General features: G+C 35.7%; 1 protein-coding gene across 2 annotated transcripts; it reads left to right on the top strand.

Annotated features, from left to right (window-relative positions):
• The first annotated feature begins 2,023 nt into the window (after nucleotides 1-2,023).
• LOC130427312 (activin receptor type-1C) lies at nucleotides 2,024-26,331 on the top strand. 2 transcript variants are annotated; one of them, XM_056754668.1, is made up of 9 exons: nucleotides 2,024-2,139; nucleotides 6,791-7,021; nucleotides 13,908-14,150; nucleotides 15,330-15,560; nucleotides 17,633-17,800; nucleotides 20,023-20,179; nucleotides 23,103-23,227; nucleotides 24,688-24,818; nucleotides 25,296-26,331. In XM_056754668.1, exons 1-9 carry the CDS (start codon nucleotides 2,076-2,078, stop codon nucleotides 25,419-25,421), a joined length of 1,476 nt encoding a protein of 491 aa, XP_056610646.1. In that variant the 5' UTR covers nucleotides 2,024-2,075; the 3' UTR covers nucleotides 25,422-26,331. The 2 variants fall into 2 exon arrangements, with proteins under 2 accessions (XP_056610646.1, XP_056610645.1); XM_056754667.1 differs by having other exon boundaries at nucleotides 24,685-24,818.
• The last annotated feature ends 314 nt before the right edge of the window (nucleotides 26,332-26,645 follow it).

Genomic DNA, 26,645 nt, shown 5'->3' with positions numbered 1-26,645 from the left:
ATTCTCAGATATTAAAAACATAACAGATCAACAGATCCTCCAAAAAATGACACATCGGTCCACATCGGAGGTTAGAGCTTATTTGGAAGGCACAAAGTGAGAAGCAAAATGAAAATCATGAAAGATACAAATATTGCCTAATAGACATAAAACATACAGCTTGACATTAATTGGTCATAGTAATTTAACATATACAGTATGTTCAGATTTTTTTTTCTACATTCTAAAATATTGTAAGCTTCTTTTCTATTACTACTATTTTAATACCAACCAAATATCTGTTTCATGACTGTCAGAGGGAAAGAAATGTATTCTTTTGTCTCTAAAGATTGAATGTAAAGTATGTGCAACAGCCTTGACAAGATAGATTTCTTTTAAATCCCTTCTGAATACGCCTTTCATGAAAGGAATCTGTAAATGGAATAATTGTATGTTATAACATTATAACACCCTCTGATCTGGGCATTTTATCATAGCCCCCCAAAATAAGAATTATTTTTAATTGTCTTGTTGTCAGGAAACTAATGCCGTTATGCAATAAACCTTAAAGTGATGTTCACTCAAAAAAGAACATTTTGTCATTGTGAACCTACCCTCAATTTGTTGTTAGCAATTTTCAGTTCTGGGAAATCATTGACTGCCATAGTAGGAAATATTCAAATGGTAGTAAAGGGTGCATCAGAAATATTCGCTTTCCTAAATTCTTCAAAATACCCCATTTTGTGTTTTACATATAATAATATAATTTTTTTACAATGGTAGTGAATGATGTCCCAGAATCAAAAATTGCTATCATTCTTCCAAATATCGTCCTTTATGTTCATCACAGCACAGATACGTAGTCAGGTCTGGGACAATATTAGGGTGCGTAAATGATGACAAAATGTAAAATTTTGGGTGAACTATCCCTTTAATGGTGATAAAATAAGCTTGATTTGTTCAATTCAAAATCTCAGAGGTATTACACGCCTGGCCAGAAGTTAATTTCTGGTCTGTTTGTTGATCAGTCTGGGAAGTGGCTAGTAATATAACTAATTATATTTTATTTATATTTATATTTATATTATTTATATTTATATTTATATTTATATTTATATTTATATTTATATTTATATTTATATTTATATTTATATTTATATTTATATTTATATTTATATTTATATTTATATTTATATTTATATTTATATTTATATTTATATTTATATTTATTTCATTGTATACAAATTTAATTTAATAAACAATGTGTTAGTTTTATTGTATATTAATTCTACGTATTAAATGAACAATTTGTCGAATGGATCGCGTAACTTTGTAGCATTTAAGTTAAGCCAAGGAACGTTTTTTCTACTGGTAACCCAAAATAACACTGTCTACTTTGAACATGCTAGTTTATGTAATTTACTTATTATGTTATTTAATTTTGCTTGTTTTCAGAAATAATCTACAGGGACTATATTCTTCGCAGATGGGTAGCAGAAGTTATATTTTGGCCCCAAAAACGTGCATGTGCAGTAAAATGATGTTCTTACTTTGAAACTGTTTATATTGTTTTAAATTCAGCCAATCAAGGAATAAATTAAATGTAATTTTTACAGCACTTTTCACAATGTGCATTGTAGCAGACCAGATATATAAGTAAAAACAAAGTATTTAATGAAAATATATTAATTATGAATATAACTTCAAAATGTAAAAAAAAACATTAAAAAGTTCTGCCTCAACCAGCGGCCAGTTTTCCCAAGGGTATTATTACCAATTTTTTTAGGGATAGTTGTAAATCAAACTGCAACATTATTAACTTTCTTAACGCTTTTTGTGTTTACTGGTACTCTCTCTCTCTCTCTCTCTCACTTTTTCTCTCACTCTCTCTCTCACTCTCTCTCGCTCTCTCTCTCTCTAATCCTCTTACATTGAGCCTCAGGAGGTGGGGCGAGTCCCTGTCTGCATATTTAGTAGTTCTGGGGTTTATTAAGAGTGAAGCCGTGCATGCAGTCACTGTGAAAAGACAGCAGAACAACCGTGATGATTTTGGGCATACAGGTGGATATGTTGTTCTGTGGAGAGTGACAGATGTCATGTCTCATCTCAGGTACTTGGACCCTGTGATTCTGCTCATCATCTATACACAACTCTCTGCAGGTACAGTTCCTGTCTTCCTCTATTTAAATATGTTCTCCGACCAAACCGAAATGATTATTTTGCTACATACCGAATCCTGAATGAGTTAAGTTGGGTGCGTAGTGATAAAAAATGGTGTTCCATCTTACATGACTGAAATGCGCTTACACGGCTGTGAACATAATGACCTCCTCTTTCTGCTGTGATTATGGTTAACCACTTGTTATTGATGGATAAATGATGTAATGAAATGTTTAGTTAAAAAATCAGCAGAGATTATTAAAGACAAAGATGCCCAACGTACATCACTTCACTTTAAAGCACATATCAAATGCTTATAAAACTTGTAAACTTTAGACAAGAGTTAAACGGCTAAACAGCTTAAATGTCTCAATGCAGTAGTTTAAAACTTTTAATAGCAGAAATAAATCTACTCAATAATGCAGATCAGATCTCTTTCTTAATGAACATAAAATTAGTCAAATAGAGAAAATAACTGTGTGTATTTCAGTTTAAGTTAATTTGGGACAACGAAACACATTTTAAAAAGCCCTGCGGTTACAGGACCTACATTTTCTTTAATGGATGCAAGTGAATTTAAAATCTTATATACCTTGTATATATTGTTCATTTTCCACAGTGTTTTCTTTATGCATGCAAAGTAGTCTAATAATTGTTCTTATATGGCATAATTATAAAAGTTATTGGTTTACAGGAGGAACTCATCTTTAGAATTATCTCTTTGCGCGGCTGATAATGGGGGGATAGGGGGCTGCATTCCAGGGAATGAATTTTTAGTGGGCATGGAGTTCCACCTCAAAATGCATTTTTTTTATTTTAACCATAAAAGGGCCTCCAAATGCTATGCATGACATGAATATAGTCAGAATATAGTCTGAATAAAATATCTTGCCAACTAGAGTCTAATAGAGTCAAATAGAATCTCAGCTATTTCCACCATTGTATATTTGTGAATCTTGCATGCATAATGATATATTAACAAAGCTTTATAGCACGTACAGTTCTCGGCTGTTGATGTGTGTAAAACAACACTGTTGCAGTGTCTCAACTTTAATTTACCCTTCTTGTGTTCGACACTAAGGGGCTGCATTTATAAAACCATGCGTATGCCAGAACCTGAGCAAGTTTCTGTTTATTTATTCCAGTCAGCAGAAGACTTTTCGTACATGTATTTCCATCCCATCTCTTTTGAGAAATTACCATATAATGTGAAGGTTGGAATGGCTAGTTTATGCATGACATCTACAGTACATACCTTGTAAATGTCTCTTGACGGTACAAGATTTTAGCGTACATTATCACGGAGTGAGTTTATAACATTCTTAAGCTGCGTGACATTTGCCAGTATCACCCATATAAAATGATTACTCGTTATTATAAGCTTTCCATTTTATCATAAAAGTTACGTATTGCGGCTGCAATGTGTATTATATTCATTTTGTCTGCTATATATTTGAATTTTTATGCTGTGATTTCTTCATTTTCCCGTGAAGTTTCTTAGGGCAATCATGGCCTCATATTGAAAGAGTTGGACTTGTGACCCAAAGGTTGCATGTGTTATTTCTAGGAAATTAAGGAAATGCCTCTTGAGCACGGGCACCTTTCTCCCAGTTGCTCCCCGAGTGTGTTCAAGACTTGCAGTGCGTGTGTTCAATACTCACTGGGTGGGTTAAATGCAAAAGACCCATTTCAATTATGGGTTGCCAAAATACTTGACAAATAGCTTCACCTTATGTTGAAACAAGGCAACATTGAAAAAATGCATTATATTAATGAATTTTAATTAAATTGAATAGTGTAGGCACGTGTGTGTGTGTGTTTGGTCCTAGCTCTAGTGATACCTTAATGCTATACATTACAGTGATGTGGCGCTGGCAGTGGTTCAGGTTGGAGAAAATTTCTACCCAGCAAGCACTGCTTCAAGTTAGCCGCCGATCCATCTGCATGGTGTGTCACATAAAGACGAACGCACTCAGTGTTGTTTACAACCTGCATTCGCAGGTCTTGTTCATCAAGGAAAATTACTCCATCAAAAAACAAAAAACACATTCATGGAATGTTAATAAATGTCTTTAAAAGTGAAATGATGACACTAAGGATGATTATGGGTTGATACATTTTTTGGTAAACAGTCTCTTCAAAAATATCCCTTTCATTAATAATAAATGATCAAATGTGTTAGACGTCATCATCCATAAGAGTATTTTCAAGGGAACATGTTATTAATAAAGTTTGAACAAGTTGTCCGAGGCTTGGTGATAGTCACGTTGATGTCGAGCGACCGTAGTCTGTTTATAGCTTCGTTCTTTTTACTTCTGCCTATTATATGTAGACTTAAATAATAAAAAATGTTTTGTTAATTTCTAAAGGTAATTTTGACATAATCACAGACCTTATTTTTGTGTCAATGTCAATGAGAAAGATCAATGGGATTTTGTCGAGGGATCTGTGTGGTGCTTCCGAGTTCATCCACACTATTTTTTCACTCCTTGTTTTAAGTAAATTTTGATAGCATTAGTTTAACTTTAGCAGAGGCCTTTGCTCTGGCAAGAGCTGTTAGTAATCTTGCCTATACTTTTGAGAATATATTACACAGACAGTACGTGAACTTTGATTTATGAATCTCTGAAATATAAACCAAATTAGACATGCTTTAACCTCATTATTTAAAAACCTCATTATTTTCTCAATTCCATGGTTGAGATTCAACTTAAAATATGGAACATGACATTACTGAAATATTGTCAAAACTATTAGGTGCTGAATAGTTTTGGGAAAAGTCTTGTGAAACCTCACCTCTCGCTCAGGCAGCATATTTTAAATAGCATCATACAATTTATGAGCTTGTTTTTTAGAGTACATGTGTTTTGTGGAGAAAGAACACTTTCAGCCAAGTGCAGAGTTTTAAATGTGGGCCTGCTTGCATAACCTTAAAAAACACTTTCCACATAACACTGTTCATAAATCAAGTCAATTGATTTGAGATTTGGTGGATGGAGGTTAATCACTTTTGAGAAGTCTGGTGGTGGCGACGTCTTCCCCACTGCAGCACAGCCCAGCCTAACCAGTGGACGGATCTGGATGTGGGATGCTGATCTGCTGAACAATCAATAGGGTCTTACCAATCTTGATCACATGTATGAGGCCTGGAAGCTGGTGCAGAATGTCCTTAACAATCTGGAACATGCAGATGGAGGTACCTTGAAGTGAAGGGTTGTTCTCCTGATCTCAACCTTGTTGGAAACATTTGTTGCTGCCACACTGGACAGTAGACATGGGGTGCGTTCCAGTCCAAATTTTTATGTCCTTCCCTTGCAAACTTCCCTCAGTCTGGTTGACTCGGATGTGCGTCATTGCTTACATTGCACGAGTGCCCACTACTGGCGGAACTCGTGAATAGCAGCCTACTCTCAATAATAATAATTCATTACATTTTTATAGCACCTTTCTGGTTACTCAAAGTGCTTTACATCGAAGGAGGAATCTCCTCAACCACCACCAATGTGCAGCATCCACCTGGATGTTCCAACGGCAGCTATATTGGACCACGAAGACCCACCACACAGCGGCTCATTGTTGGAGAGGAGATACGGGGGCAATTAGTACATATGGGGTTGTTTATGAAGGCCATGATGTATAGAGGCGAATGAGCGAATTTGGCCAGGGGTTACACCCCTACTCTTATTCCAAGGTAATCCTGGGATTTTTAGGGACCACAGAGAGTCAGGACCTCGGTTTAACGCATCATTCGAAGGACAGAAGGAGTGTCCCCATCATTATACTGCGGCATTAGACCACAGGGAGGGCACCCCCTGCTAGCCACACTATCACATCTTCCAGCAGCAACCTAGTTTTTCCCAGCAGGTCTTCTATTTAGGTACTGACAAGGCTCAACCGTGCTTAGCTCCAGTGGGCAACCAGTCTTGGGCTACAGGGTGATATGGCTGCCGGATACTTGTGTATCTGATGGCACTTTGAGCATTCGTTATGTTGGCTCACCAAAATTCAGACCCAATTACAAACCTTTCTCCATCGTGGCAGTCAGAGAGGTGCCCTGCCCTGGTCGAGTGCAGTACACCACAATTTTTACAATTTATTTACTGTAGTGACTACAGTACAGGTAGTGTACACCGTGAGTTTGTAAATGTTTTGTGTAAATGTGTGATATGAATAAGTGCGCATAAGACCAGGTCTAGGGGGGCAGTGCTGACCACTCCAAAAATATCCAGCTAACAATTACATTTTTTTAAATACTTATTGTTAACTACCTTCCAAATACTCATTTGCATTATCCTTTAAATAACAATCTGTCAATTTAGTCAGCGAAGAATGTAGAAATTATGCATGCAATGAACTTTGATTATATATCTGCTAATAATTGTTATTATTTCTTTATATCCTATGAATTGTCGGAATGTATAGTAGGCCTATGTTAACCAAAAACTGACATTAAAAAAATGGTCCTATCTATTGGTAATTGCCTAAATTGCCAGATGGCCCATGATGGAAAATAAATTACAGATTTGATAACAAAATGAGAGTAAATGTAATGTAAACCAAAATGTATTAAATACCCAGGTTATCTTATTTTTGTGTCATTCTTATAAAAAATGAGCAGCGATATCAATTGAATGTATTTGTCTTCTCTCAGGCTTAAAGTGTGTGTGTCAGCTGTGTGTAAACCATACCTGTGAGACGAATGCAGATGGCGCATGCTGGAACTCTGTGATGCTCATTAATGGTAAAGAGGAAGCTGTCAAGTCCTGTCTGTCTCCATCAGAGCTGAAGGGTCAGGTGTTCTGTTATAGCTCCAAAAACGTCTCCAAACGCAACTGCTGCTTTACAGACTTCTGCAACAACGAGACTCTGCACCTCAAACCAGGTATGATATTCTAAAGACCAGCTTCAATTGAGTTCTTACAATGTCTGACAATACAGGTTCTCGTCCTAATATAAAAGGAGTATGTTTGATAAGTTACCATGGCAATACTATTTAAGATGAGTAAGAATCCTTTCTGCCATTTTATGACAGTATTCTGAACAAGTTTATGGTTTATCTGTGAGCGACACTTCCAGTTGATGGCATTAGGACTGTGACTCACAATAGGTACATCCATGTGTTCACCCCATAACACAATATACGTACAGCTGAAGTTGACCAAGTTTGGTGATTTTCCCCTATAGGAGTATTTAAAAGTTTGCGGTTTTCGATTTAAAGAGCAAAAAGGAGGCCTAAGAGATGAAATCTTTCAGTGCATAGTCTCTAAATAACAAAGAATTCTTAGAAAAACAATATGGCTCTTGAACCCTAAAAATCTGATTGGTTTGTAAAGCTCCACTTGCTCCAGGCAATCATAATGAAATTGAAATCCATACTTCTTTAGATCTGTGAATAGAAACCAAAGCTGTCTTTAAAACAGGACCTTTATCTTTGTGTTTGTGTTGTCCCTGGGCCTTACGCCTCCAAACAATTTGCAATAATACCAAAACATAGAGAAAGAATATATTTGTCAAAGTTCAGGCATGTTATTGCGCATGTAAGTTGTTGAACGTAAATTGTTCATGGAAAAAGCAAAGGTAGAAGTCTCTCAGTGAGTAGGCCAGTGGCAAAGGTGGCAAGGAACCAAAACTCTACTATAGGTGCATTGATGTGTATAAAGGCTGGAATACACTACAAGACTTTTGCTCAGATTTTGCCCAGATTTTCACTCGGGACTTGTTGCAGAAAGTCAGCCGATTTCATTGAATAGTGTGTGATACCATGTTTTTCTCTGCAAACTTTCAAAAGGTCTGCAAGTGTGGAATGTCTAGTTCTTTAAAAATCTCTTCAGACTAAAAGTCATGTAGTGTTTGCCAGCCTTAAGAGTGGAGACAAAACTTGGGAGAGACCAGACTCAACCGGGAGTGCCTATCGATCAACCCCGACCTCAGCGAGACGTGTCATTTGACGTCACGGAAAAGATGCCGGCTAGCTCTTCGCTAGCTTTTGTTAACCGTAAACAAACTTTTGATTTTTACAATATGTGAACATATACCCAGACAAGGTTCATGAACACTGTTTATGAACAAACGTCCTCGTTTGAATAGCTATTATATAAAGTGGTCAACATACGAATGTGACGCGTGGTTGACTGGAATGGATTTAGGTCGGAGTCTGACATTTTTTGTCATTGTCTCGAACTCGAATGCAGCAACAGTTTAGATTTTTTTATAGATCACCATGTGAAACCAAGAGTATTACAATTCAAACTATGAATCACAGTCTGAATTTCTATCATCAGAATAAGTTATTCAAGGTACAAAATACTTTCGCCGCGAAACCAGGTGACCATTGCACAGCATCTGTAATGTGTCATGGTCATCCTGAAATGCTTCAGCCAAAGTCTGTCATCAGAGCGTTTAGATGTAGAGGTAAAAGATGCTGGAGGGCTGTTTCATTGATCTCCTATTTGTTAAACTATTTCTGTGAATCTCCAGTGTGTTTTAAAGCAGCCCATTCGCACCAATTGCGTATAAATAACACGCGCTGTGCATTACCGTATAATACGGACGCCAAATTGCGATTTTGCGTGCATAAATACGCCTTTTTTTGCGTGCATATGATACGCCAATTAGCGTGTTTGCATATTAAACAGCAATTTGTCTCATTACCCTGTCCCCTAACCCAAACCCTAAACCTAATGTTAGCGTCCGTGCATTTTATAACTTCTACCCTAACCCAAACTCTAAACCTAACCTTATTATTTTAATTATTTCTGTGTTTCCTCTTCATGTACGTTTTAAAATGGCTGCTCTCCACCCAGGTACAAGCAAACATTGGCGTATCATATGCACGCAAAATCGCAATTTGGCGTACGTATTAGACGATAATGCAACAGCGTGTTATTTATACGCAATTGGGTGCGATCAGGTTGTTTAAAGTCAGTTTAATATACATTTAATGACTTGTAAACAGTGTCGGGTAAGTAACTCTGAAAAAGTAATTAATTACTAGTTACTAATTACATATTCAAAAGTGTAATTAGATTACTGTAAAAATAACTCTCTCCAAAGTAAAGTACTAATTACTTTAAATAACCTATATCAACCTTGATATGTTAAGTGATTCCACAATAGACACATGATGAAACTGCTCTTTTAATTCACTCAAGCAAATAATATAAAATGAAATAAAGTAGTATTATTAACTGACCAAAGTATTACGAATGTGAGAATTATACATTAAAGCATGAATTTTTAAGTTAGACTTTGAATTTCGATGTCAATTCCAGTATCGATAATATAACAAAAAGTATTTAGTTTAATTACATCAAAAGTAACTTACAGTAAATTACAGATTTTTTTAGTAATCCCTTACTTTACTTCTCAAAGGAAAAGTAATTAAATTACAGTAACTCATTACTTAATAACTAGTTACACCCAACTCTGCTTGTAAATTTTAATTGATTTACCTAATAAAATAGGGAAGCTTTTGAAACTAAAGTTCAAAAGTTGTTACAACATTGTTAGAAAGTAGGCTATGTTGAGATAACTATATTTATCTATAACATGATACATTCTTTATTAAAAAAGTGTTGTTAAATAAACGTTTTTAATACATAAAGGTCATTATCTGTTTGTGCATTTCATGTAACGTTTCTTATGATCAAGCACAGGCTGCGATGTGATTTCCAGCTAGATATTCTAGCTTTACATATTCTGGTCTTGGCTGATGGACAGCATGTATTCCACATCCCTTGTTGTGAAAATTCAGTTGCCACAGTTATCCCGGCTGGAGTTCATTAGGCTGTGGGTCAAACATTGTGAAACTTATGGCACATCTGTGAAAATGATCGCACAGCATGTGAGTGTAGCATTACCGTGCGTGGAACTGTAATTACAGTTACCATAGTTACAGCAGCCACTGTATGTTTATTTAAGTAGCACAAGCGTGCATGAAACCTGAAAGCTCTGAGATCAACATCTTTGAGACTTTATTCAATGTTGAGTAAATTAGAACTCATTGGAAAAAATAGACAGTGTTCTTTTGAAAGGGTATTGATATCTTGATTTCTTTAATTCAATTAAAATTTATTTCTTTAGCATATTTTTACAATTGTGCATTGTTTTAAAGATCAGAAAGTTGCAAAAAGCAATTATAAAAATATATGGAATATAAAGTATCATTGCAATGTTTTTCAAATAATATGTACATTGATGAAACTAACTTCCTATACAATAAAGTTTGTAATTGGATTAAGCAAGTGTGTACATTTTTACGTACATTAAAATATATATAGCATTTCTAACTGTTAAAATTATTGTCTGTAAGATTATGATCGATTTTTAAATAGAAAGATTGCTGCAACAAAATCAATAAATCTGAACCATTTAGAGGAAAGGGGCGGACATCACAAATACCATCAGAAATGTAATTTCATCCGAAGGCTTGGACCTACCTCAATGCTTTATGTAATGACAATGTATCTACATGCAATATACAGAAACAATTTAGTCTTTTAGCATCAGGGACATGCCATTATAGGTTACATGATAATGGACTAAAAAGGAGGAAATAACATTTACACGTGAAGGACCTCACATAACCTCTCACCCCTCAGAAGTATGCGAGAGTATTCGCTATTTCTGTAGATACCTCATTAAGCACCCTCCACTGGTCATTTGCCCTCTTGATTCCCATGTGGACTTATTTGCAGTCTGTTTTAGTAGAAAAAGGGAAATTGTGTTTTGAAATACTTGACTATGGATGCTGTCTCTGGTGACCCTGTACAGATGTTAGTAATGGCCCATTGGCTGATAAAATAAGCCTTTTTATAAACCTGATGCACTGTGCACTCACATACACTGCATAGTGGCCCCATCTCATGATTTAGTTTTGGTTTAAGATAATATTTGTCAATATAGTGCTTTTTAATGCGAAAATACAAATAAACCAAAATATGTGTGGAATCTGTTCACAATGCAACTATAGCCTTGAGATTAAATGTCAGGGACTGATGTCAGAGTGTACATTTGAATATATTTGTATAACGGTTTATTTTTATTTTTATTTTATCTTTATTGGGTTATTCAAGAGAATACACTTACATGAGCTTCGACATCAAAAATAAATACTGTTTTGCATTAAGTTATTAAGTTAAGTTATCAACCTTTTTATCATAGAGCCTTTTCAATACAATAATAGTTCATTGTCAACACATCTGTCATAATACTTTTTTACATAAAAATAATAAGGTATTCCACATAATTCTTTATTTCTCTACATTTACAATTTTTATGTGCAAGACTGATATTTCACTGATAATATTTTTCCTTGTAGCCTTCTTTCTTACACGGTGCTTTGCAATGCATCATGTCATCCTAAAATGATATTAATTCTTAGTGTTTCACTGACACATCATCACCGAGGTCCAACCTGACTCCTGTTGCAGTATTTCTATTGAGAACTTCAGCAGAACAAAAGTATTTGAACCACTTGCAGAGATATAGCTCAACTGGCAGTGCATGGTGCTAATTTTCATCGGTTTGACTTCCAAAGAACAAATATACAAAATATTTATGCATAAAATATTCTGCTTAAATACATAAAACAATAAAAAAGTAAATGGCAAATAAATAACTATCGATTCTCAAGAAAACCTAATTTTGTATCTGTTTTTCAGGACAATGTAAGGTGTCAGACCTTGTTGTTTTTTAAACATTGTCGTTCTCGCCCACTCTCTGCTTCAAGGACAGCAGCTAAAAGTCAGCGCTGATTCTTATCACTGATGGAAAGTCAAACCCAAAGTTTGTTTTTGAAATGGAATTGTTTATTACCGTTTCATGTGCAAGTTGTGCTGTTAAAATCTCTGGAAACTTCTGGAAGCAAAGGCTTTAGAAGTTGAAAGAGTCATGATGAAAGTTATTTACTGTCTGGTCTCATTGGCATGTGTTCAGACTTTGATTTCCTTATGTTTGACAATAAGCTCTCTAAATCTGTCCCTGTGGGGATCTGACAGTACAGTTAAAATGATCATGCTACTTTTTTGCATAAATAAATAAAATGTCACATAGAAATGCATTAAAAAACATAAGGGGGGGGGGGGGTTTCGAGGACAGGGTTTAAACCTAATCCCAGACTAATGTGGTGTATAACAATTTGCACCGCCACTGACATATCTTAATATATATCTGTGCAATTGTTTTGTCTCAAGATGAACATAATTAAATGACTTAAATATCCTAAATGAAATAAAGCCTAGTCCTGGTTTAAACAAATCCCTGTCTGGGACACCACCTCATAATGTTTTCTTGTCAATCAGTTTCAGATTACATTATACATTGTATTTGGAATTGTGACTTTTGGGTAACTGTATTCACACTCCATACCTGCCATATAAATTAAAAAGGTCTGTGTAAAGTACTTCTGCCAGTCTAGAAAAATCAAGATGTTCATGAAATTATAATAGTTTGATCAAAATCTGAAATATGTTTTTCAAATTGAACTATTAGATACGAATTACTGTAAAATCAACTAACTAGCATTCAATACTTAAGATTACATGTTTTTCGGCCTAATTCATGATCTGCATACATGTTTGAGGATATTTTGTTAAAAATGAAGATGATTTTTGTTCTATACACTTAGAGCAATAACTATTTTAATGCTTTAAACAAGCTTTCATAAAAAATTGGTATGTGTTATTAGTGCAGGCACAGAAGTAAGTGTAAAGCCCTATTGTTTTTACCCAGATTATAATGATTTTTCAAATGTTCCTGGGCATTTTGGAGCCCTTAACATGTTTGTGCGATCCGTGAACCTAGTTTATTCTGCCCATTATGAAAAAAAGGTCAGGCAGTTTGGATTTTGTGAAAGTACATGTGATAAACTTTTAAATACTCCTCCTATATGTGATTTATGTGATTTGCACCAAACTTGGTGAACATGATGCCAATACATTGAAGATGGTAAGTTATAAATTGATTTTTTTATTTCTCAACCAGTTTTGCCGTTGCAAGGCAATTCATTTATGGCTAAATCTGGGAAAGAGGAAGTATCTTATATCTGCAGTGTACATTGAGGGATTTTGATCAAACTTGAGGGAAATGTGCTGTAAGTCCTTGACAGTGCCGTGAAAATGAACTCAAAACTATCTTTAAAACCATCCACTTATATTATACAAACTGCTTCAGTCTTAGTGAGAAAAATGTAAACGCATGACTGATGTGAAATTGTAAAAGGCTTTGTGATATCTAAATTAGTGTTGCCAAGGTAACGTGTCAAGCGTAATATTATATTTAGTTGTTTTTGAAACTCTTAGCCTGTTTAAAATGTCATGAAATTTGGCCAACCTGACCCTGCTGGTGGCCTTTAACAGTGTGCAAAAGCTGAGAAATAGGCGTAGTAGGTGGGCTCCTTTATCTACAGCATACATGGCACGATTTCGATCAAATTTAAGAGATAAGTTTGGTCACAGGGTCTGATCACATTTATGTGGTTTTTGTGACTGTGTTATTTAACTTTTTGAGGTTCTTAGTATTCTTAATATGTCAAGAAACTTGGCACACACACACAGATAATTAGGCAAAAGCTTAGAAATAAACATAGAGGGGAAGATGCTAAATGTGACCCTGGACCAAATGCATTGCAGTGTTCTCTGAGAGCCACTATGTAGCGGTGGTGCAGTGGTGTGGGCGCCCATCAACGCTGCTTGTAGCTATATTTTTTGTTTGAAGTTGATTCATTAATATATGTGTTGACATGAGAAACGTCTTGTGTGATGGTTCAGAGCCGTCGCCTGAAGGCTTTGGCTGGAGTCAGCTGGAACTGGCAGCAGTTATTCTTGTGCCGTCGTGCTTGGTGTGTGTTGGTGTCGTTCTGGGAGTGTGTGCCATACAGAGTCTGCGCTGCACACACATTAAAGCCCGCAAACAGGACCCAGAAGAACCCCTAGACGACCAGACTCTTGCATCACCTGACAAATGCTTGAAAGAACTCATTTTTGACTTGAGCACCTCTGGCTCTGGGTCAGGTGAGAGCTAAGGATTTTTATTATATCCGCTTAAGATTTTATAATACTTTTGCTTTTACAGATGCTTTGAGGGAGTGACTCTTAGTGCAATCAATGTAAAGTATTTCCAATAAGCAGATTAAACCAAATTTAATTTATTAGAGTTGAACCTTTCTCTATTTCTTTATAAATAAGTTAGGTAATCAATTAGTATTCAGTTTAAGTGAACTATTACTAAAACCCATTTTGCTAAACATTTGCAAAATTATTATTACAAATATCATTATTAAATCCCATCATTATTAATTGTGATTAATATTATTAATACAAATTACAGTATTATCATTCCTATTAGGCTTACATTACAAGTCTTATGGTGGCGAGTGTATATGTTTTAACTATGTGTTCAAATTTAGGTCTGTCTCTACTGTACAGCTACTGTATGACTTCAGCAGACATTGAATACAACACATTGATTACATGAGTCAAAATCATTTCTGTAGTGCTCCCAGTCATTTTTTGGTGTTCTATATAAAAGTCACATGTCTTGAGCAATATGAGTGGAAAATAAAAAATATGAGTTAAAGGGGTCATATGGCGCCACCACGTGTTTGTCTGTGTCTTTGGTGTGTTATAAGTTGTCCATACATGTATTAGACACGTGAAAGTGCAAGTGTTGCATTTTATCTAAGAGTGAATACTTACCCAGACCTGCCTGAAACGCCTCGTGTAACCACACCCCCACAAATTCACGTCAGTTCGTGGTATGATTTGACTAAGACCGCCCAAATGTTTACGCAAGTAAGGTGGGCGCACCTGTAAGTATAAATGTTTCTGAACCTGTTGTTCCAAATATGGTAAGAGGCATTTCATTTCCGTCACACGCTTGCAGTATTTGACCAATCACTACGCACTGGTTAACTGGCCAATCATAGCATACCTCGCTTTTCAGAGCGATGAGCTTTGTTAAAATTCTGTGTGTTCCATAGAGGCGGAGCAAAGAGGAGATACAAACATGCACGTTGTTAACCTTAAACTGTGTATACACATTGCATTGCATCTAAAACAAAGGATAATATTATTTTAGCCTTGTCATATGACCCCTTTAATGGCTTGTAATATATTATTAATGACCAAGCTTATTCCAAATTTATTATCATTGAGTTGTTACTTTTAGCTGACATTGTGGTTTTATTTTAGGATTGCCCCTCTTGGTGCAAAGAACAATTGCGCGGACTATCGTTCTCCAGGAGAGCATTGGGAAGGGCCGTTTCGGGGAGGTGTGGAGGGGCAAGTGGAGGGGAGAGGATGTTGCTGTGAAGATCTTTTCCTCAAGAGACGAGCGCTCCTGGTTCCGCGAGGCTGAGATTTATCAGACCATCATGTTACGACATGAGAATATTTTGGGTTTTATCGCTGCTGATAACAAAGGTATTACATGACAAGATTTTGGTGACTCTTCTTTGCTTTGTCTTCTTACAGTTCAACTTAATAAACAAAGTAATTCCATAAACTTCTAAAAACAAAGTATAGAAATTTTGTAATCATAGTAATTCCAGTTAAGATTGTATAGTGTTTCATAAAAGTAAATTAAAAGAGTAAATAAGTTATTATTAATGATTTTATTTCTGTTATGTTTACGGTAACCAGACCAATACAAGCCAATACAGTGTTATTTTAAGTAGCTTGCCATAATAATTGTATGTTTTTACATGAAAAGTTCTACTTAATGTGCGGGTAAGATGGTATTTTGTAAAGATAATGACACTTATGTATGCAGACGGGCTCACAGCTACACAGTAGACACAGTACAGTAAAACAATTAAACGCAAGAGCCAAGTGCTTTTGTGACTTTTGAAACATTACAGTTTTTCAATCCAAACCTTTGCACAATCTTTTTTAGTCTATTCTTCATCCACGTAATGACACAATGTTACACTTATGCAAGCGAACTGGACCCACGGCTGAACAGTAAACACTTACCAAAACTATAATAATAAATATACGTTAGCCGAGTGCTAAAACTACTGATAGATTAAACATATTAGCTTATAAACTAAATGTATCCACATCCTATATCATAATTTCAAATAATAAAAATTATAGGCTTTCATAATTAATGAACTTTTTCACTTATGCAAGTGAACTGGACCCACAGCGAAACAGTAATGTAAACAATAAGGGTAGGCTATATGTGTTAGCCGAGTGCTAACGCTACTGACTAATGAGACATTGAAACGAAATCTATCCACATACTTCAAGAATCCAAGTAAAACAAATTGTCAACAGTCACTTTTTAGACAAAAGTGGGCTTGCTTGCTCTCTCATTGTGGTAAGTGTCAACGTGATGTCTAAATCAAGAAAGAAAATTGACAGAGATATTTAAAAGTGGTCTACCAAATTGCCCACAACAACTATAGGTCAAGTAATCTTCCTGGAATTTAAGAAACTTCGGATAATTTTACGACCCACTGGCGCAATTAATCTTGCAAAACATGCTATTACAAAGATATTTCTTTCATCTCGTACCACCAGCCTACTTGAGACAGCCTTAAGGGCCCTTGTGGCTATAATAAAGTCCTACAACAGACTGGAAATCCACAATGATATTAGACTAGTCAGGCTTGCAAGCACAAGGTGGGCATTAGCTTTTTATGATTACGTATAAATCATAATTTATGTGTTACCACATGGCATACATGTCGTTTATGCCATATTAACGTTGTGATTGGTTATTGATATTGATATTATTGATGCTGATATTATTGACATTGCATACTTGGATTTATTGATGGAAGTTCACACAGTATTCAAACAAAGAGTTTGTACTAACACAGGAATTAGCATTTTTGTAACTGTAAAAATATAAACGTTGAAAAGAAAATATCCTGTATTTGTTTAGTCAGAAGCTTCATTGAAACAACCCGAATCAATAGATCAATAGATTCAACATTTTGTCTCTATTTCACGAAGGTCATAAGACGTGATTGGACTGCAGGGTCTTGAAATGTTTTCTAAAAAAATTTTAATTACTACACAACTTAATAATCAGAATTAGACCGTAACATCCTCAAACAAATGTACATTTAAAAAATCACTACTAATAAGCTCTCTCAATTAAAAAAAATACTCAATAACTTTGAATCAAGTGCAGCTGTAATGCGTCAGAAGAAAACTGTCCCTCCTAGCGGAGTCTGGTTTCTCCCAAAGTTTTTTCCTCCATTTATTCATCGTTGAGTTTTGGTTCCTGTTGCTGTGCTGGCTTGCTCACCTGGTGGTATTAAACAAACTTTTTTAATGTAACTTTTTTAACGTTATTTAAATTCTGTTAACATTGCTTTATTTTAAGCAATGAGAGTCTTACTTTTTCTATAATGCCATGTACAGTACTGTATTCTACCTATCTGTGTTTACCCCTTTAAAGCCGGTTTAAGACAATGCAACATTTTACAAATCTAGATAAATAGATCAAATTGAATAAATCTGTCTCTATCTGTCTTTAGATAACGGTTCATGGACACAGCTGTGGTTGGTGTCAGAGTACCATGAGCATGGGTCGCTCTTTGATTACCTGAACCGGTACACAGTATCAGTGGAGGGGATGATAGTTCTGGCACTGTCCATTGCCAGTGGCATCGCCCACCTACACATGGAAATCATCAGCACTCAAGGTTTGGATCACCTGTGATGATGGTTCATTCTGGTCTTTTAATAGACTACATGATATTCCTTTAGTCTTCCAGTTATAGCTAAGAAGACATTTGTTTTTAAAAGTACATATTTAGTAGGTTTGCCTTAAAAGTAAAGTTTTTAAAAGTATGAATTAGGTAACGCTTAAGATTACGGCCCGCAATGTACCACATAATTAAACAGAATATACAGAGTAACTAATTGTAACGATAGTCTACCTCTACAGTACATATCTGTACGTAACGGGGAACAATATGTCAAGTTTGGGGAATAAAAGGGTAAGAGTAGAAGTATAAAATATTTACGAGAGAACTGCATGCCATATAAAGATCTTTACCTGCTACAGATATGTACAGTAGAGATACATTATTGTTACAAGTTACGCTGTAAATCCTGTTTAACATTGCGGGCTGTAATCTAAAGCGTTACCATGAATTGAATTTATGTGACTTCTAAAACCAAACGGCCAAATTACTTTAAGATGTACTGTATATTAAAGGGACTGAATAGACAGAGGACATTTGAAAATACTAGATAACAGTATTGATCTGATTTTACCTTGACATAAACACATGAAAACATATTAAGTAAGTACATTCCAACCCAATGTTTCAAGGGGGTGAATACTATTACCTCGCCGAATTCACACACAACAGGATTTATAAAGAGTGAAAACTGGTTTTACATGGTTGACTGCAGTAAATCCTCTTACAGGCCAAAGCTGGTCATCTCTTAAAATAGATGTTGAGCTTTAGATCCCAACACCCAATCAGATTAGCCATCATTTATCCATTCTGCTTTATTACTTCCATTCAGTTTTCTGTTGCCCAGATGTATACGTCATGAAATACAGACAGAGAACCCAAGAACCCACTGACAGAGGTGGTGGAAAACAAAGACTTTAATAAGTAACACAAAGAATAAACCCATGAGGGGGTAAAACAACAATGAACAAGGGACACTAATAAAGAAATTTGAAAGGACACAATAAACTGACTGGACTAAATAAAAACAATATTGGCATAAACTAAATCTGACTTGACTTGACTCGACTTGAAGGGTTTACTTCAGAGAGTACGACTAAACGTCATTGAAAAAGGGAAGGCAAAGCAAACGAACTGGCACAAAACAGAAAAACAAGGAGATGAAATAGGGGACAAAATCAGGCGGGGAACAGGTGTAGGGCATAAAAGCATTACATCATCAATAATGAGGAAATGAGAGGGCGGGGACAAAGACGAGGCCGCAGAGACCACATGGCATGCCAAAACAAACAATGCTGTCACTCTCTCCACACTAGTCATGTGGGGACTGCCACCGTCCAGACACAAGACTAGAAAACCTGAACAAGGGAGCAGGATCGTGACAGTATATTTACTTACTCGCTCTCTTTCCCAAGAGAAGAATTATTGTTAATGAACATCATCCCTCTACAGCAGTGGTGCTCAAACTTTGCAAGGGTCACAGTTTAAAACAAGTTTAATCAGATTTTTTTTATTTAGTGAGATTACTGCAGCAACTAAGAACACATGGTACTTTAAGTAATGTCAAAACCCCTACACCCTAAACAGTGTTCAAATTGTGTCAAAGCTCTCGGGGGTTTCCCTATTCAGTCCACTAAAAAAACCCCCATGTGTGGCATCTAGTTTGACAGTGTGAGATAATGTCGTAACTGTTGAGTCCGTACATGTCTTCATTGAACAATGTGTGTAGTGCATGAGCATGCATAGATTTTTCCGATACATTTTTTATTTTAATTTGCGTCTAATTAAAATTTGGACAAATAACGGACAATAGCGCGATAATGTAACAAAAAATAAATTTACATTTTTAATAGTCAAGTTTTAATGAAAAACTACGGGGACCCCCCAAGTTATTTTTGATCTTTGTCTATGGGAGGTCCGGGACCTATGCAGCCTATCCCCCCCGGCAATTCGAACACTGCTACTAATTCTCTAATCAAAATGAAAAATGATCGAATTGGAATTTCTGGAATGCACTGCCTTAGTCTATGTTTGCAGTACTAATATTGGTAATGTTTTACATATATCACTTAACAACTGGGTATCAACAAAACATGTCTATTTAACACAAAAGCTAAGACCTTCCAACGTGTCCATCATAGCTTTTCTGTGTGCAAATATTTTTGGTCAGATCTGTACTATGTTGTGTGTTATTAAGTTGGTGTATTTCCTGTGGGCAGGGAAGCCTGCCATCGCTCACAGAGACATAAAATCAAAAAACATCCTGGTAAAGAAGAATGGAATGGCTGTGATTGCTGATCTTGGCCTGGCCGTGAAACATGACTCCTGCACCAACACCATTGACATTCCAATCAACCACAGGGTGGGCACCAAGAGGTAAGCCTATCTTTCTCTTCTGAAAGGTCATTGTGATTCAAAGGGAACCTCGGATAGAGAGACAGATGTAGGCCTATGGCTTAATATATCGACAATGGCATTGACTTTATAAATGTGGAATAAAAAAAAACGATGTTACTGTGACAGTCTTCATAAACTTTGAGAAACTAGTTTTACTCTGAGGCCGCAATTTTCTTTTGCGCAAAATACTTGATGTCAAATGGTTGCATCCCAAACCCGTTCTCGCTACAGCAAGGTACGTATGTTTTCCATACATGTGAATATATAAGTAAAATAAGTCATCAAACATAAGATCAAATATATGTAAATACACAGGGACAGTAGGTGGCCGTATCTTCACACAAGCCTGCCTGCCATAAAAGAACAACTCGTTCAGTAAGGATCTTTTCAAGCCAAGGTAACATATGCATGAAATCACAGCTTTACACTACTGTCTAAACTACTAGACATTGAAAACATTACCCTTCACCATTATCGTATACTTTATACATTATGAGAATATACTGATAAACACAATAAATAGAAACTTGCGGTTTGGTTATTTATTCTGTATAACAGCATAAGAGAATGTCAGGTATAAACAACCCCGTCAACTAATGACAGTGAGAGACTGTATCAACATCAAAGAGTCAAAATCTGGACAAATGCATTTTAATATAGCTAAAACATCTGATTTTTGCTTATTAATATGTTTCTTTGTATTGTTTTTGACCAACAAGATGTATGAAAATACACCAAATATCATCTTTATTTTGTTCTTTATTATTTTAGCCTTTTTTTCTTTTACATTTTATCTTACAGCACATTACATCCACAGAAGAACTGATTAGTAGTGTGTCTGCATTCATGTTTCGGTTTGGTTAGCCTGTGCGTGCAACCATTTTAAGTCGTCGAAAAAGAAAATGGCAGCCTCCTTACGTTAAAATGAGTAGCCTTTTACATTTAGGGTTTTTTAAAGAAATAAATATTTAATGATTTTCTAAAGACAAATACTGTAGTGTAAGGTTATTACACTGTAGTAAGGCATACAAGTCTTCCTAGTCGGGGATCCCTTTAAGACATTTTAATGTTCTACAGTATTGTGTGGTCTCAAAGTCCTTTTCAGGTCAGTTTACTCAGCTGTCAATTGACCATGTGCACACAATATTGAAAGAACTTAAGCAATCTAAGACAGCAAGAACACTTCCCCTTAACTATCAATCATTTGTGTGGGTTATCTTCAATTCTGTAGTGCAGCATCTATATAGTGTAATACTTTAAAGTGTTAAGCATATTAATAGAACTGTGTTTACACATAGTCAAGTATTTGGAAACAATGTTTTGTATTTTATCATTGACAAGTCATCCGCTGTTCAGTGAATTGATACTGTATGCTGTTCTGTACTGAATAGATGCTCGTATTCATAGGGGAACCACATTTTTGTGTTTTATAGCTATATATCTTGGTGCTTCATTGGTTCTTCAGAGGTTCTTTCGGGTGACCGAGGTGCTATATAGCAACATATGGATCTTCAGAGGTTCTATATAGCACCTAAGTCATCCCGAAGAACCACCGAAAAACCAAAATATGATTCTATATAGCACTAAAAGTGGTTCCCTTATGATTACAGGCAAAGAACCACTTTTAGTGCTATATAGCACAATTTTTTTAGGATGCAGAAATCTCTTTTTCCAAATATCTTTCTTTGTGTAAATTAAAGAAATGTAAACAGGTTTAAAACAAATTGAGGATGAGTAATTCATAACAGAATTTTCATTTTTGGGGGGAGTATCCCTTTATTCCATTGAATGAAACCGAATTTGCTATAAGGATCGGAAAAGTAGAAAAACAAAGTTACAGAGTTTCTAAGTTAACAAGCGCACCCAGGCGTTTGTTGACTGTGAAGGAAAGATGCTTTTCCTAAACAACACCGTAAAAAAACATAGAGCTTTTGTGTAAAAATATAATAGTGTAAAGTATTTGAAACCGTTGCGCACCACTATAGTCTAAGTATATATAGGACACACTGACACAAAACAATGTGTTAATAATGAACACATCCTTTTTGAGAGTGTAAAAGATTATACTCTATATAGTCTACAGATTGTAAATCCCCTTATTAGAAATCCAGCAGGAATAAACTCGAATGTGAAGTTGTATGGCATAAAAATACTCCTTGCACGGTTCCAAAGAACAAAAGCTGAATAAATGTAAACCGTATGTAAGGGGCGGGGACTGGCATGAGAATAACATTCATCAAGTCCTTGGCCTTTTTGAGTCCATCAGAGTGATATCTTCTCAAGTTTAAAATCCACTCTGTCTCGACACAACGTCGGTGCCTACGGTGCCAAGCTCGGATCAATCAGGCCTATGTTTAATCAGTTTGTCAAAGAAATACAAAACCATTTCTTATTGAAAAGAAACAAGTCGACAAATATCAAATCCAATACTCCTTGGTGCTTGGGCCCTAGGAAACGCTAGAAGAATAACACAGCTCTTTACATACCTTTGACCTTTGGCCCTAATAATCGCAAGGAATCAATAAACCTTCATCTGAAAGTAATTAACCTTAATAAAAACTAAAACAGTGCATTAAAGTATAACACATGAGCAAACAGCGGTACTGAAGAGCATGCACATATGAGATATGTTTAGTAAAGCCTTTTTTACGTTGTTTTGTGGAATTGTTACATCAGACTTCAACAGTAAAGCTCAATTACCCTTCATCAAAATGAGCTAGAAATATATTAACTGTATATTATACCCCGTAGCATTTTATTATATTAGCTAGGCTAATTAACATTAGGGATGTTTACATTACTTAAGATTTTTTAAACCTCAATATACTGTATAACTATGTGAATATTTTGATGGACGTTAATGCGTTCAGGTGTGATGTGTAACGTGTGTTTGTGTCTGCAGATACATGGCCCCTGAGATCCTTGATGATTCGATAAACATGAGCAGCTTTGAGTCATTTAAGCGAGCTGACATATACTCAATGGGACTGGTGTTCTGGGAACTTGCCCGTAGATGTTCTGTACAAGGTGACTTATTGTTATGTTTAATACTGGAGAGTAATTCACTCACAATACACATCAGCAGTAGTCTGATTGATATTCGTTCTCAAACCTAAGCTGCCTTGTTAGTTATTAAATCGATAGTTGCTAGCCTTAGAGTTTGCTGTTGGCATGCTAAACTAAAGGTCAGACACAAAGGGCATTTTCCAAACGGCATGTTTGCGCCCTTGGAGGGACATTTGCGAAGGGGACGCCGTTTGTAGGGGCGTTTCAAATGAAAGTGAACACCTGAAACCCTTCGCAAAGGGCCCTTTCAGAAGTCCATTAGCGAAGGGCACATGCCATGGTCACTTCAAGGATGTGAGTTTCATTTGTGATGATCACGTGAACTTGGATAACGAGTTCTCGCAATACATTTTGAAGCAGATAGACTTGTTTGACCTGATGCTGCGCCGCAAGATCTGACAGGCAGAGGACATCAAAGTACAGCGAGAGCATTTTGAAAGCAAACTTTTTATGTCTCGCGGAATTTCGATGTCATTGGCCTGTCGGATCTTGCGGCACCGCAATAAATTGAACAAGCCTATTATGATGCGGGAATAGGCGGGATTTTGAAGTGACCTACAAATGTAAGTACAATCATTTTGTTTGTATCTTTTTAATACTATTTTTGTCAGTGATACATATGATTCAACATATATAGTAATAATATAATTTATTTTATTGGAAAGTATGTTTAATATGTTTAAAAATAACTACTTGTTTATTGGTTTCCTTTATCTTGGTTATATGGTTATACCTTTATGCCTTTATTATTACCAAATGGAGTGAAAAAACTAAGTGAAATAAGAAACAACTACATAATATTTAACAAGAAGTATTAAAAATTTGTCAGGTTACATTTGGCCTGTCATTCTCTTTGTGAACGGAGTTCCAAATGCATACATGAGAGACAGTAATGTCCATCACCCTTCAAAGAGTTAACTTCAAGTGCTTAGCCCTTCGAAGGGAGTAGGGCGTAGGGATGCTCGCTTCTGTTTGGAAAATGCCCAAAGAATAACAATTAATTCAATTCAGTTTGTTTATTGTTACATGCTTTGTTATACACAAGTGAGGTCTGGTCAGCTTTTCTGTGCAAATAATAAATGTAATAGGAGAGAGCCAGTTTTAAAGTTTGAACAACAATAATAATGATAAAATGGTATGATAAAATAACAAAGGAATCTAAATAAAAATAGAAATCTGGATAACATAAAGTGCCTTTTTATGACAATAATGTTTGTAGAACAAAATATTGAAATGAAATAAATGCTTTCAATAGATGTTCACATTTACATTTATGCATTTGGCAGACACTTTTATCCAAAGTGACTTACATTGCTTTATCCTATACATTTGTCTCTAAGTATTTGCATTCCCCTCGGATCGAAACCATGGCCTTGGCGATGTTAGTTCTTTAATTTTTATTGAGGCTTTTCACTCAGCAGGAATTCATGAAGATTTCCAGTTGCCTTATTATGATCAGGTGTCTTCAGACCCATCGGTGGAGGATATGAGAAAAGTAGTATGTGAACAGAAACTTCGACCCAACATTCCTAACCAGTGGCAAAGCTGTGAGGTGGGTGCAACAAATCATGAGTGTGGCATTAGAAAAATTCAATGAGGAAATCTCAAAAAAGTATACAGATCGACAAAGTGGTTGCAGACCACAAACAGTATACATAAAGAGAAGGAATCATTCTTAAAAAAATTGAGACGATCCTTTACATGTAAATTGTTCCTAATGTCTAATATATCAATTGTAAAAGTATATACAGTATGCTCTTATCCAATATAAAATGTGAATAGTGGAGCATGTGGCATGCCATGATGAAAATATGATAAAAAAATCTTACTGTAGCATGTCCATTATCCTACTTTTTATCCCGAGACTGAAACATTTTCAGAATTCACTCGAAGGTTGATTTAAGACCATGTACAGATATTCACAGAATTTGATAAATGTTTCAACAGAGCACAGTTTGGCCAGTAAAATATCTCAAATATTGTGCAATGTGTCTCTAGAATAAGTTGACCCATGTATGTTTGTTTTAAGGCACTGAGGGTTGTGGGTAAGATCATGCGGGAGTGCTGGTACATCAATCCAGCTGCTCGCCTGACTGCGCTGCGTGTCAAGAAAACTTTATCTCAGGTGACTGTGGTCAAGGATGTTAAAGAGTAAAGAGAACCATTTCAAATAGTTAGTCTGACATGCCAAAGAGTTCTGTATTAGTACAGATACGGACACACTGTCTTCTGCTGTCACAGGAGCATTGAATGGAAGAGTGTGTTCTTGTTTTGTAGCATGTAGATTGCATTACATATGTACATGTGCTACCTCAACTGATCCTGTGAGTGCCAAAAGTTTTTAAGTTGCTTTGTGCCATATGTCTCTTTTGCTTGGTGTCATATATGAATGAACATTGACCCCAAAATATTTTTGAGATATTTGTGGACACTTACGTCACACTTTGATATGCCTGAATGTAATCAAGTGGCATCTTTAAACAGAGATTTTCTCAGAACTAAGGTCACTTTCTCAGTCATTTTGCAATGAGGGTCAATGCAGCTAGTGTCAAAGTGATTTATTAGATGTTTGAAAGCAGTTTTAAGTGTCCTTGTTTAACAAGTGCAGCGTTGCCATGGTTCACGGTTTCCATGGTTGACATGAATTCAGTAGTTCACTTATATACTGTAAATGTCTGCATTTGCCCCTATTGGTTTTTCTCCACTTTTCCTATAGTGTTATCATTTATCACTTTAATGCATAAATATTTTGCTGGAAAACCTTTCTGCTATCTTATTTAAACAAAAATTCATGTTCTTAATATCCGTCGTTCTGTTCATTTTAAGTTTTGGCTTAGTGTCCAAACAACTTTTTTAGAGCCATTGAATGTTTAAGGATAAAAGGAATGTATCAGTTCCTCCAAGAACCAGCGTTTTTCTAGATGGTCAAGAGTACTGATGATGTGCATTATGGACCTTAACTTTGAAAGAGGAACAAAATTTGTATTTTTTTATTCCAAGAACCATATGTTGCTTTTTAAGTTTGACATTAAACATGTATTGTGGTCTGCACAAAAAAATACTAACTTTGTGCAAGTTGTGGTTTCCTTATTAGAGGAAATGTACATTTGTTTATGATTGTACTGAAGGATAATTTCCTGCAAGCGCTGTTATTTCTATATGTAAATAAAGGTAATACATGTTTTGCTTACAGTATATACAGTACATGTCTGTGAGAAACTCTGTCAATGTCTATTTTATGACTGCAATATGAATAAAAATGGACCAGCGGATAGTCCAAAGTATTTGAACCAGATGCTTCATCTAGAGACATTAAGAATGTGAAATGTACGGCTGCTGGAGGAATGTATTTTTTGTACTAAATTTTGAACAATCTTTA

This window comes from Triplophysa dalaica, chromosome 8, assembly GCF_015846415.1.
Source record: "Triplophysa dalaica isolate WHDGS20190420 chromosome 8, ASM1584641v1, whole genome shotgun sequence".
Taxonomy (NCBI): Eukaryota; Metazoa; Chordata; class Actinopteri; order Cypriniformes; family Nemacheilidae; genus Triplophysa; species Triplophysa dalaica.
Note: the sequence above shows the minus strand (reverse complement) of the source record. Positions and strands in the feature narration are given on the sequence as shown.